We start from the raw sequence: 14,360 nt of genomic DNA, 5'->3' as shown, positions 1-14,360 counted from the left end.
TCATGCATGCTGCACTTTGTGTTTAGTGCTAACGAGTAAATGCTAGCAAACTAACACCCAAAACTAAAATGGTGAAGATAATAAACATTTAACTCGCTCAGCATCCACATGTTAGCATTTTCCTTGTGAACGTGTTAGCATGCTGACGTTAGCATTCAGTTTAAAGCACCGCTGCCTGTAGCATGGCTGTAGCCTCTCAGTCGCATTATTAGATATTTGACAGTGGGGAGAAACAAGGAACAGGGAGAGAGAACAGAGGGTGGCATGTGACAAAGGCCCCTCGTCGCATTCAGACTGAGGAAGTCACGGTTACGTGGTTTCCATCTTGAGACCACCGCGACGCCTGAATGCCTCTAAATTTTGACAACTGTCAACTTCACACTTCCCATTCGCACCTGGCAGTCACTCTTTTTTCATATTCTACAAAATATCTTATATTAGAATATATGTCCATATGGCAATATGTAAATCTTAGATCTCTAGACTGCTTAAGAAAACGAGAAGTGTTAAAATATGGGCACTAAAAATATTTGTGCAAATGAAAAACATGCCTGGAGGCGATGATTTTGAGTTAGCTGAATAGCAACATAGGAATAAAAGAGCAGGAGAGCAAACGGGTACAGACATGAGCTTGAGTCTTTATAGAGTCACTTTCCACCAACTGTATTTAGACTACTTAACAGATAACAGAGAAACCACTGAGCTCTCTGTCGGGGTCTACCTGCCTACCACCTCCCTCTCACCTATCCTCGTCATATCTATTTTGCTAGTTGGATCCCTTCCTTTGACAAGATATACTGAATATTCAGGGTTTTGTGTCGTACAGAAGGACTGCATCCTTTGGTCAATACACAAGAGAGACTTAGGAAGGCCAATTACTTCTCTCGAGGCGCTGAAAGACCACAATATCCCTTCAATACCCCCTTCTTCCCTCTTATCCCCACACTCTCTCCTCCTTACTCAATTCTCACGAATGGCTGGTTGCGGATCAGAAGGGAAATCACGCCCATTTTGTGATTTAATTGGTTAAAATCAGAGAGTGTGTTGAGTTTGAGTGTTTGGGTACACATGTGTGCGTGCGTGCTCTAGTAGGATGCGGTAATGATGCCCAGTGTGATTCACTGTGAGGCCAAACACACTCATCACAGGAGAGGGTGGGGGAGGGGGGGTGGGGGGTCGTGGTAGATGCCACTGCAAACAGGAAAAGAAATGAGTGTGAGTTCGGGGGTTTTCTACTTCAGCCCACTCTCTTCTGCTTCAGGCTCCCAATCTACCACGACTTCAATATTTCATATGGAGGAGATCTCAGTGTGCTGGAGTTTGTATCATTGCTGGGTATTGTGTTTGCACAGTGTGGTGTATGCATGTGTGTGTGTTTGTGTGTGTGTGTGGGTGGGGTATTATTTATGGGAAAACTGCACAGCTCTGTCATCTGGTTAATATATGGACCTCAGCTCCCTCGTCTCACCGTAAGAATAGAGGCAGGCTAAATCACCAGGACCCTGTCATTCAAAATGATTCCCACACAAACACACACAGACATTGTGACTTAATAATGCTGGGAATACTACTGAACTGGCTTCTAGGTTAAATGGGTTTTTCAAAGTAGGAATATACGGCCAGCACAGAGAGATTTAGGACGTCTGGGCCATAGAAGCAGCTGTGAAAATGAAGATAAGATAAGAAACCGTAAGCTGGTGTCACACGGTTATTAGATGTGCTTTTTTTGAGTTAATGCTCATTTATATCTCCTGTTTCTAGTCGGCTATAGTCGACCATTATTAATCCCAACCACTGCTTCCCAACTGTTCTTTCCAATAGTAAACCCAATACAGTTGCAAAGAGGGTGAAACTGCTGGTTATATGTGTTTTTTCCCAGACTATCCTGAATAATTTAATGATCCTGGCCACCAGCTGTAATTATTTTTACCCGTTTCGAAAAAAAAAAAAAAATCATATTTTTTAGTGTTGGTTTGGGATGGCGGACAGTTCTAAATAATACAACACACGTGAGCCTCGGCCACCGCTGCTATCGGGAGGATGGCATGAATCACAGCTGTAATAAATTGCAAATGGTTTGTCGTTTCAATTCATCTACAATTTACCCGTAAGTGAATTAATTAAGTCTGCAGATAATAACAGTGTAAGCTTTAGTTTTCTTACAAAAATGCACCTTAAAGGCTTGTATCTTCAACTTCTTTTTGACGCAATTGTTCTTCTGACAACCGACAGAGGGCTCCAGCTGTAACTCCCTTAACATGGTCTATGGGAGTTTGTATTCTTGCTTGTGCCAATGAGCTCTTACAGAATAAGGTTGTAGAGTTACGACAGCTTACCCGACAGATAGAGAGCCTTGTCCACAGTGAACTCTTCGGCAAATCTGATATGGCAGAAGTTTTTCTTGCTTTTGCGTATGGCGGTGATTTCGCCACACTGCCCGAAGATCTCCACGATGAGCTGCTCTGTGGCGTTCTCGGGCAGACCGCCGACGAACACCGTCTTACACCCCGGAGGGCGCTCTCTCATGGCCGGAGGCGGAAGGTCTGTTCAAAAGTGGTGGAGCAAAGGAGAGTAAACAACAGTTATTTATCAGCCATCACTAGGTTGAAATATTAAGACATGGCTGGAAAACAATAATCTGAATGATGAATGTGTGTGCACTTGCATTTATGTGGAGATAATACAGCTGAAACACAAACAACTCAAGGAATAATTCAGTTGTCGCAGAACACTGGCACTCGATTTTGCGTGTGAATTATGCTCTTTGAGAATATAAAAACAATGTGTCCAATTGCGAGAACATACTGTTCTGATCGCTGCTGGAAACCATTTTGGGAGAGCTGAGGAGGTCTGATTTCCTGTCTTTTGTTTTTACTCAAAAATAAATATGTATGCTCGTATGTACAGTCAACAAAAGAAAATCTAAATAACAACAATGTTGTGCTCTCTGAACAGAGAGAAGAGTAGCTCCGAAACAAAAATATATTTATTCTTACTTTTAATGCCAACATTTGAATAGCAACGATTCCAACAAATAACAAAAAGCCTGGGTGTTTGTATCGTACAGACTGCCTACCAGGTGCATAAATATATTAAACATGCATGGAAGTTAAAAATATAGACGGAAATATGATGGAACTGAAAGATCTATCAAAATATTTAGGGAGAGATTCTGAAGAGGGGAAAGTGGGACTTCAATAACTACAAAGAGGAGACTCTACTGATCCAATCCCCACATAACGACGAAGGAAAACAAAAGCAAATACACGATATCCAGAGGGCATGAATTAAAAATGAATCCCACGAGGGTCTTGGGGTCTAACTCCATATTCGGGCTGAGAAGAACAGGAGCCAGGTCACACAACATTTGCAGAAGAAGAAGAAGAATAAATCTGTGTATAATATGATTAACGACTCTGAAAAATACAGGCCACATTTTGGAGTACGGTGCTGCAAAATTCAATTAAGTCATATTTTAAACATAGCACTTATGACCTAAAAACCCCCCGATAAAGCCTAATGCATGAATAATGATAACTTTGAGCAATATGCTCGGATGTTGTTGTTTTTTTGTTAGATGAATGTTAATATCAAAACCATTCCATGCATGGCAATGAAATCCTTTTGGCCACAACGTGATTGCAAATCCTCTCATGTGAAAGGTCCCCGGCATTGCAGAAATCACTTATTCAACACAGATGAGTGTTGACTGATCTAATCTCCGATAGATCAGCTTTCTCATCCATGATGAATGTGATTAGCGGGGGTCTATGGAGGAGTGAACCGGCTGATCAGTGGAACGCTGAGGATGCTGGATTTCTGGATGTCTGCTAGAAAGGCCTCGCAATCAGCGTTACTGAAGCTCCCGCCGCCGTAGATATCGACACTCTGAAGAGAACCCGAGTTGAACTTGGTCGGACACCTGGAGTGTTTCATGAGGGGCCTCGCTGATAAGCAGCAAGTGGATTAATCCGGATATCGCGCGGTCTCTTATGCACGCGATCAAAAGGATTTGAAGACCTGGTGCCGTAATACAGACGTTTCATCGGCTTCCTCTCACTGTCAGACAGAAGAACAGTCTAAGTGGGGCGGTAAACTCGCCGCAGAATCACTGATATTCAACAGAAAAGTCTGTTCTGTAAAACAAACGGTGGGTAAAGAAGTTCATCCGGTGCGACAGCTCTCGTGGCCTACATTCAGATTTTCCGATCTGGCCTTCTGGCTCCCTTTTTTTTTTAGATTCTCGTACGCCAAAGAAACGGATATAAAAACTCTTCCTACCCTCTGCCCTCTCTCAATAAAGCCCCGAGAGGAAAAGCATATCCAGTCAATTCTTAAAACCTTAACCCTCAACTGTACAAGACTTGGCTATAACAACAAACAATGAGATCACAATGCGAACTGAAAGGACGTTTCTCAGCGGGGTCCACATGACGAAGTCGAGAGCTCAGCAATCTGAGAAGACAACTGTATTGAGCCGGAGCTGTATTGCTGCCACACATTTATGATGCATCCTAATGGTACGACAATAAATCACCCAGCCAGGTGAGATGCATCATTTACAAAAAAAGAAGAATATTTATGGCATGCCGAGCAGTGAAAGCAGGATTCTCTTCTGGTTAAAACGATTTATCTGCTCACAATCCGTCTGCTGTCAGAGCTCCTTTTACTCTCACGCAGTACTCTGAAGAGCTGAAACTAAACTTTCAGCCAGCACTGTCCCTCTCTCTTCACTTGCTCTGCCTCCCTCCCTCCCTCCCTTTCTTCAGCTGCGTAGCCCTCCCTCTGCCTCCGCTTTCCTTAAAAATGTGACAGGGAAAGCAAAACACTGACTGCAGTTCCAGTCCTTGACTTCCAGAATTAGACTCGTGTTGAGTTGAGATCGACGGGAAAGAGTACAAGGTGGTGCAGAGAAAGAGTTCCAAATGAACTGACCCTTTTTGGTTCACGAGTGTTTGATGAAGACGATAGGGACACCGTTAAGCGCATTTTATGCAAATGCAGAAGATTCAAATTCACTATTCATGATTTCTTGATTGAATTACAAGAATTACATGATATCATACAATATATTAGGAGCATTTGTGAACAGACCGCGGGATTTTATCAGGTTCACCTGCTTGTTATTTGCATCAAACTGCAGAGTAAGACCAAGAGAGGACAGAGGGAGACGCTGTGGGAATCAGAACACGTTGGTGCTGCTGCCAGACACTTCTAAAAAGTATTTGTTTGGTCCTAATTCTAACTCGCTATGCGTGTCCCCTTTGAGTAATTGTGAGACGCTTTAAGGTTGACAATTTTAGAATCCAGACAGAGGAACTGAGGAGTGAGAGGAGTGAGAGGGTGGATGCAGAAGGGAGAGATCCCATACTGACAGGTTATGAAGAGGATGCAGAAAGTTTGAGAACCGCATTATATTATAGAACAATTGTTATATTTGTATCAACTTATTTGCATATATTGAGGATTATAATAGTTGAAATAATAACATAATGCAATAAACACAAACTACCTCAAAAACTGCCTGAATTGAATCTGTTGGAAATATAATATACAAGACTTTCTAGCTTTCTGCCCATTTAGTAAATATATGTTTTGAAAACTAGCAGACTGCATTGTGGTCCATTATGAATCACTGGCTGACTAATACGCTGGTTGATGTGCTTTTATTCTGTCATGTTACTTTGGATAAATACGGAGGCTGCTGTAAAGCAAACACACAGTCTGACTCTCAGTCCAGCGCCGTCCCTCAGGCCTGCCGTCTGTGTGGCCACCCACTGGTGAAGCTCCACTAACACAGATCATCACCATCCATCACCTCGACCGGCTAAACACCCTTTTAAAGTCCGAGGGGCGCCGCCACGGGGAGGAGGGTGCAACTCTCCGAGGACTGTTATTCAGAAGATAAACTACATTTACAAACACTCCAGTAAACATGTTTAGTCCATTCACGTCACACATGAACAAAGAGCGGGCAGCAAAGATTTATCACACACAGACATGAACATCACGGCCAGTACTTGACTTTTTCAGGCGTTTTTTTAAATGATAAACTACTGTAGTTGGCATCTTTCTTCATTTAAGCTAAATATATGTGTGCATATGTAACACACTGGCACTATCCTCAAAGCTCAATCTTTTCCTTAAAAGATAAATATTTCTCCTCAGACTGCATTCAGAAAGAGAGACAGACAATAAGAGTTTGATGTCCAATTAGATTGTCAAGTGAGTCCACAAGTCTTGTCAGTCTTTTCAAACTATGTAGATAAAAAAAAAAGCCACTATACCACTGTCAGCACTCGACAGGTGAGAGGGAGGAAGCGTCAGTGGAGAAGGTGAACGAGGGGTTAAGGCTGAATGGAAAAGGAGAAGGGAGAAGGATGCATCAAAGATGAGGAGGCACACTCACGTTAAAGAGATGCACACTGAGGAGGGAGTGGACGAGGGGGAGAGCAGGAGAGCTGAGGGAGGGCCGCAGGGTTGTAGCTGCTCAGCTACAGGCCAGTGAGAGGGGATGCTGCATGTGGTGTCAGGTTGAGCGCGTGCAGCTAGAGGGTAATGACTACTTGTGATGGACACCATATGCAACCGTGTTGCCAAGACACCAGCGCTTTGCCTGCGATATTTGCTTAAAAAGCCTGAAAGCAGCATGCATCAACGCTCGCTTCCCTCCTTTCCTCACAGACTGAGGAACCATCTGCATCCCGAACACATCTCGGGTTCACAGCAATACTTATTATTCAATAATATTACAACTCCACACGGAGGATCTTATGATCTTTTTTACCCTGTACGTTTCCTCACATTGACGACAAGCTAGAAATATGCTCCTCTGTGAAGTTAAACTTTTAATCAGCTTATCCTCCTGCACCATGTTGTGACAGTGACAGTTTACAATGAGCCATAATGCACACCACATACATGCAAGCACATCTGAAAAAACTGTATTATATGTGTGGCGAACAAAACAAAAAAGGAGAATGCAAGAGTGTGTGTTTTGTTTTGTGAAAAGATGGTAAACTCCCAAATGCTACTGCGTCGAGGAGCTTTTGTTTTAGTTCACCTTGAAGATGACTTGTAAGACTTGTTTGAATAAAGTCCCCAGGCAGAAACTTTTCTAGCAGGAAATCTGAAAAAGCAAAAGGTGGGATCAATCAAAAGCACCCCCCACTACTTGTTTTCTGACTCTGAATACTTGGAATGTGGAGGTGAGATTAATATAAACAACAGCTTGTGCAGCACACATCGAGACGGATTACACAAAGTGACTTGCCCTGAGAGTTTGCTGTGCGGACGTAAATGCAGCTCACGATGAAGAGGTTAATCGTTTGGCAGGAAGAGGGGAGAAGAAATGAAGAGCAACAGCACGCATTGTTGATTGAGGTTTCCCAGATTGGAATAGTAAATTGTTCATAAAATTCTCGGGGTCTGACATATGAAAGGAAAGCATAATCTCAAGTCTGCTCTGAACTAATATACATGCTGACATCTAACCACAACTTACTAAGCACATCTTTTGAGAAGATCTGTACACTTTCTATAGTATTGGCAGGTTAATCGATAATGAAAACAATCCTTAGCTGCAGCCCTGATAATATAATGTAACATAAATTACATTCTCAAGTCAAGTCAAAACAACTACAATTCCACATTTGGCTGGAAAAATGAAAATATAAACATATAAAACATGTCAGCATTGATTTTATGGTATAAGGGAATGATGCTGTACAGAGAAGACTGACAGAGTTAGAGGGACCTTAACCTGACTGAGTAAACATTGTGGATGCAGTGACATATGAGCAGACAGAGAAGCAAACAGAGAGGAATTAAAACATGTCTATCTGTGACTGCTGGAGGCGAGAATGAAAGCTTGAATACAAAAGTCCCACTACAGGAGGGCCGTGGGCTCATGAAACAAGTCGAGTATATTTTCTATGTCTCCAAGGCCCTAATAATGACATGCGTTTCATCGCGGCGTGATTCTGATGGTGGTAAAGGAGACTGTCGGTGGGTGCAGAAGGTGCATGATTGGCATGACATCACGACTTACTGGGGTTGGGGGGGAACAGGGTGCAGCTCTTGCAGTGGATGATCTCCTTGATAACTGGCAGATCCTGGAAGAGGGGTGGGGGCACCATACCGAGGCCGGGCATCATGGGATTCAGCGGGGTTATTCCAGGCATCATCCCGAGGCTGGGATCAAAGTCTGGAGGCAGGAGAGAAGAATGAATGAGATGACACACGGGGAGAGAGGAGAACTCCTACACAACAACATTCAAACACTGACTTGTTTCCAACAGATAACCTTTGGTCGGGTATTACTTCAGCCTTTTAAGTTGTGGACTTATTCCCCGAGTGATTCTTCTGTCAACACCAGTGACACACGAGCAGCCTACTCATAATAGAATACACAGCCATTCATGAATAAATCATCGCACAAACAACACGCATACTTTCAGAAACTTTTACTGCGTCACTCTCGCTGTCGCTCCTGCTGCTTGAGTGATGACCTTATGGATAATGCACAGAGTTGGATCCGAACACCTACGTAACAGAGAGGCTTTATTTACAATATGGATTTACACAAGACACCTGGGAAAACCTACACACACACACACACACACTAGCATCCATAGCCACAACATGTGCTTTCATGTGCACACGCGTCCCAGTATGGAGCTTTCTGAAATGGAAATGAAGCTGCCCTCCAGTGTGTGCCTCAACATCACCTGCAGAGGATTTGGAGTCGACAATTATGCCGCAGGGTGTTTAAATGTTTACGCACCGGTGTGCGTGCATGCAGGAGCACTGCTCTGCTGAAACAAATCCTTCACTAGGGATTACACATACACACTGGGATGTACTAGACATGTACTGGAATTAATGGGAACCAGAAGCTGATACCGGCCGACTGTGAGACACAGTCGATGAAATACGAGTAATGACATAAATAAACAGGCAACACAGTGACGAGTAGAATCAGAGAGAAATACAACACCTGTTTAACTTTGACCAATAATATACATACAGTTGAATTTACACCAATTTACAACAAAACTGACTATTGTAGCGTCCCAAATTGCTGTACCTGTAATTAGGTATTCACTTGAGGTTCATTGTGAGATTCCCACAGAGAATAACAGCAACAGACATTACGTGGTTACCATTACAGTTATGACTTTTCTGATCTTCAATAGCAATACGTCCAGTGAAGGAGGATATAGTGTACAGCACCACAGGAAATAGATACTACATTTCCTTATAACTGATTTCCTCTAAATCTACTGCAGGAGAGAAAATGGATGAATTAAATTACACCCAGTGACGGAGAGTTGAGGAATATGCACATTACAGAAGACTCAGAATAGGGTGTGGACGTTGGACTGATAAAACCGGCTGAAGGATAAAAAACGAGGACAGAGAAATAGAGGCCAGAGAGAGCAAAATAAAAAAAACACAGTGGAAGCCTGGCGAACTACATTAAAAGGAACATAAAATGGAAATGATGCGTCTATTGATGACCTCACCATCGGTCTCCTGACCAGGTGTCTGAGTGAGAGGAAACAGGTGTTAAGAAGGACCAGGCGATTGATGGCTTCTTCTGCACGTTGAGGTGAAAGGAAAGGAAGACGGAGAGAAGGGGAGAAGATGGGAGGCTGGAGCAATAACCAACCTGAATGCCAAACACTTTACATAGAAAGAGGCTGAATTCAGTGCATCTCGGATACGATACTTCTGGAAATCATACTCCATTTTCCCGCCGAGGCAACGCTCCACTGTTCCAGTGGTAAAATTAGGACACACGCTTATGAGTTCATATGTCGTGTATCGATGCAAAGCAAACTAGATTTCAGCTCACACGGAGGAAACGATCTGGTTACATTGGCTGGTGCAATTTCACTGCAGTGCTGCTCATGTTCCCTCTGGAGTGTGTGTGTGTGTGTGTTGGTGAGAGTGTCTATGTATTTATCCTCGTCCATTAAGAGCCAAAGACCTGAAGCAAGCATGTAGCAGAGCCGTGTGCAATAAAGGAGATTATTTACTTCTTTCCAGCTACAGCAGAGTTCTCTCATAGCCACTCTCAACCACGTAGCCGGAGGACACGTTTCATCACGTACATACCATATTTCCTCCCTCCTGCTAGTGCTACTCATTACAATGTACGCCGTTAGTGGACACAGATGAACATGCAGACTGCTGCAATTCATCCAATGTATGTATTTATACAGTTTTCCAAGGGATTTGCTGTAATGTTCCAGACATAAATTCAAATTTGTGTTGTTATTTCAATAGTATATTAGAGTAGAGTTTACATTTGGAAAGGATTTATATATTTGGGTTTGACTGTTTTGCCAGCCAGTGTGAAATGAGCATCCTGTGGTTTATTCCCATCATTTCTGCCGACAACAGCTGCCGTTCTAACTTATGGATGTCTCACGGTACAAAACTCCGGAAAGATTTGTATTTTAGTAGAGCTTTCACAACAGCCAGTAGCCCCACTAAAGTCAATGAGGTATGATGTATCTCTTTTCATCGTTTGTTTAGGTGCAGATAACTTAAAAGGATCAGCTCACAACCTCATAGAATGAAATCTAACAGGCTGCAGATTCTGCACAAGACGGAACAAATGGCAACCAGCACCACCTATAGGAAAGTAATGACTTTAGACCTGCAGGTGTGTGTAGGCATGTTGCCCCCTACAGGCTGAGAATGTAACAGCTGGTGCAATTTTAACATTTGTGCCACGAGCAGAGGATCGATGTTAGAGTCATTTTTAATAAATCTCATTTCTTTTCCAGTTTTTTCCGGCACCATCAAACAAAGTGAGCCTAATTGTTTATTGCCAGTAGAAAAAGTCCACTGTTGAGAGATAACCGGTCCACCAAAGAATGTTCACAATACAATTTAGTCAACAGTCGTTGCTCTTCCATTCTCTTTTGGCTTCTGCACTCCAGAAAGAAGACGGTTAAAATTACTGGTGGCTCAGTTAATAAGGTGCATTCAATGTAATAGCAATGCCCCAGGTTTGAACTGACCGAGGTCACCCGTCGGCTGTTACCATCAATCTTCTACCCTCGGCAGTGTGAACCATCACAGTGGAAACGCCACCGATAGAACCATTACAAATAAAGGCAGACCCTGGTCCAACAGTAGCATTTAACGGAGATCAATACGATTCTGAAATCAATCCGAAATTACATTTGCAGCCAATCAAGTGGAGGTGGGCGTGAACGGGGTTAATAAGCAGCCGCTGCCACAGAGCGCTGGGCTACACTTTCATTAATATAAAAAGGCCGAGCAGTCGGGCAACTCCATTCAACATCCACTAATCTGTAATGCTACGGGGACGAGTCGGTGAGTGGGTCATCAGGGCGCCTACATCACAGTTACCTAATACTAGAACGCATCCAAAGGAACGCTAAAGCCACACTGAAACAACTGTTTCACACCAAACACAGCTACCGTTGATAACAGTAGCCTTGTACTTAATAGTTCAGTGGACTGATACTAAATTGTGAACACGACTGGACACAGAAACACTCTGTGAGACCATTACTCCTGTTTAATGTATTCAACCAGCAGACTAGATGAACGGTAAATGAGATACCAGCCTGAGAAGGTTGAGACAACGAGAGCCGGGTCATGAAGGGAAGCCTCGACAAATGTGCAAATGAGCGCGGATGATTGTAGCGGTTAAGTACTTGAGAAGAACAGTTGAGATGATTAGTGGGTTACTTGATTAGTCATTTGACAGAAGAATTAATCAGCAACAGTTTTCTTCATTAATTCAGTCAGAATGTAATGAAAATAAAGTGATTCCAGCTTCTAAAATGTGAATATCTGGTGGTTTTCTTTGTCTTTTATGAAAGTAAGCTGAATATTTTTGGGGTTTTGGATTGTGTGGTGGAACAAAACAAGCCATTTAAACACGACACCTTGGGCTCTGGGAAACGGATCAACTAATTGATAGTGAAAATGATTAGTTGCAGCCAAACGTTTAGAATTTAGAGGACCAAAAAAATGCTTTTGACATTTTATATCCAAAACTATAAATTTTCTTGTGAATATCAAATGACTCTCTTTGAAAGGAACGTTGTTCCCTGGCAATACATGATGCACCGTTCAATAACGTGCTAAAAGCCTCCACGCCTCCACGCTCTCAGTGAGAGCGAGGGAGAGCAGGTCTCTTTGAACCTGTGGAAACTTCACAGTTTGCTTCAGTGTGAAAAAGCAAAGCCGGCACAACGGAGCGTCTTCTTTACGGCACTATTGCGGATCCGCTGCAGAGATCTAGAGAGCGAAAATGTCCTCTTGAAGTGGGACAACAAAAGAAACCTGAGGCGGGGTCCACCCACACACGGCCACACATCTGTCTGATCCTTTTCACCACGCTCGTCTACTTGCTTCAGTCGGTATTCTCAATCCGATAGAAAATACTGAAACTCACAAACATCCCCCTGCTCACACCTCTTCCGTGTACAGTAACATGCAGGAGTGCACACGCAAGAGAGAATATCGTACAAATGCTCTTCCCTCCACCTGATGTTAAACAATCTATTTCATATATATATATATATATATATATATATATATATATATATATATATATATATATATATATATATATATATATATATATATATATATATATATATATATATATATATATATATATATATATATATATATATATATATATATATATATATATATATATATATATATATATATATATATATATATATATATATATATATATATATATATATATATATATATATATATATATATATATATATATATATATATATATATATATATATATATATATATATATATATATATATATATATATATATATATATATTGAGAGAGAGAGAAAAAAACCTGATTTTGTGAAGCTCCTGACTATTCGTGTCATCCTCGTCTCCCCTCCCCGTCTATCCCCTCTCTGATTCCCAGGGTAAACGTCCCTTCTAGCAGTCAGCGGCGGGGTGGTGGTGGTGGTGGGGGGGTTTGTGTGGAGACTTAGGCGGTGGCTGTGAGGCATGCTGGATAATATTCTCTAATGAGGCGAGCTAGCCACGCCACCTGGAACCCTACCAGTGGCTGAAATCTGCCTCGCTCGATCTCTGCCAAGAGTCACCCCGCCCCGCCCCCCCCCCCCCCCCTCTTTGCATTTTTATATAAACACATCCGACTTCATTTCTCTTACAGGAACATTTCTCCAGCCGGCAGGACAGGATCAAAACAAAAACGCTTTCTGAAGCTCCCTGTTTATAAAAGATATTCCATCTCTTTATTGCATTATATCTCAATAAGAATCTGCTCCCTTATGTTGCCTTCAAATATCTGTCTTCTTTATCCGACACCTCCACAGTTCCATCTCCATAACAAATCTAGCCTTTAGCAATACCTAGCCTACAATCTAATATAGCTGCCATGCAGAGGAAGAAGTGTCAGGAAGACCCATTTCTATAGCCCTATAACTACTGCTGTATTTATTTTCCCTAGACATACTGTATATCCACCCTGTCCGCCTACAAGCTGCCCAAAACCTCTGGCATAGTACCAGTGCAGCTCCTGAGCAGTCAGCAGAAAGAGGCACTGCACTCAGTCCAACGATTGAAAAACGCTTACGGCAAAGGAGTGACTGTCAGCCAATGTATTTCCTAATGTTAATCCAGGTGAGCTAATGTGTGAAAATGAGACGACCCCGATTCCTATCGGGGTCGTCTTGTGCCCTATACATTCGCATGAGGAGCACTGTTTAGGTGACTGGCTATGAAGCATGACACCAAGTTTTCATATATTCCACTGTGGTTTTGTGTGTGTGTGTATAGTGGTGGAAGGGTTTGTGGCAACCGTGGGGAAAGGGATGAGGACGAGTGGGATGCAGCAGACAAAAGAGTGGTTGTTTATTCAGTCGTCTGTCCCTGGAGCCTGCTTATCTATTCCCGAGGGTGTGTGTGTGTGTGTGTGTGTGTGCGTGTGCATCCATGCATAAGAGTGTGCATCTAAATTAATTCTGATAACCTTGCAAAAACATGCGTGTGAATGCTAAATGTTTTTCTTTCGGTGGTGTGTGTGTGTGTGTGCGTGCCACCCAAAATCTGTGCAAGTTCCTCACATTTTCCTTTTGCCCATGAGCAGCTTTGAAAAAACACAAAAAGGCAAATCTAACCCTTCATTCCTGTGAATATATCCATCTATTATTATTATTATTATTATTATTGTAGAAGTTTGGGCACTGGACTGCTGTGCCGTTATCCGTTACACTAAACACACTTAACTTTCAAGGTCAGACCAAAACAAAACGTCTGAACAAGCATCACTACTGTTCACTCGCTCTGACTGAA

At 42.4% G+C, this 14,360-nt stretch overlaps 1 protein-coding gene across 5 annotated transcripts in view; it reads right to left on the bottom strand.

The window, feature by feature from the left end:
* The window catches only part of enox2 (ecto-NOX disulfide-thiol exchanger 2), a 146,171-nt gene that overhangs the window by 27,134 nt on the left and 104,677 nt on the right, over positions 1-14,360 (bottom strand). For 4 of the 5 annotated variants that reach the window (XM_076102932.1, XM_076102930.1, XM_076102931.1 and 1 more), the window contains 3 exons: positions 8,051-8,206; positions 7,064-7,129; positions 2,337-2,543 (listed from right to left, as the gene is read on the bottom strand). In XM_076102932.1, coding sequence (XP_075959047.1) covers positions 2,337-2,543; positions 7,064-7,129; positions 8,051-8,206 — 429 coding nt within the window. The remainder of the gene's footprint in view (positions 1-2,336; positions 2,544-7,063; positions 7,130-8,050; positions 8,207-14,360) is intronic. The other variant, XM_076102933.1, reaches the window with a different exon arrangement.

This window comes from Anarhichas minor, unplaced genomic scaffold, assembly GCF_050575085.1.
Source record: "Anarhichas minor isolate MPS153535 unplaced genomic scaffold, ASM5057508v1 ptg000028l, whole genome shotgun sequence".
In the NCBI taxonomy this organism is placed as follows: domain Eukaryota; kingdom Metazoa; phylum Chordata; class Actinopteri; order Perciformes; family Anarhichadidae; genus Anarhichas; species Anarhichas minor.
This window is presented reverse-complemented; position numbering and strand designations above follow the sequence as displayed.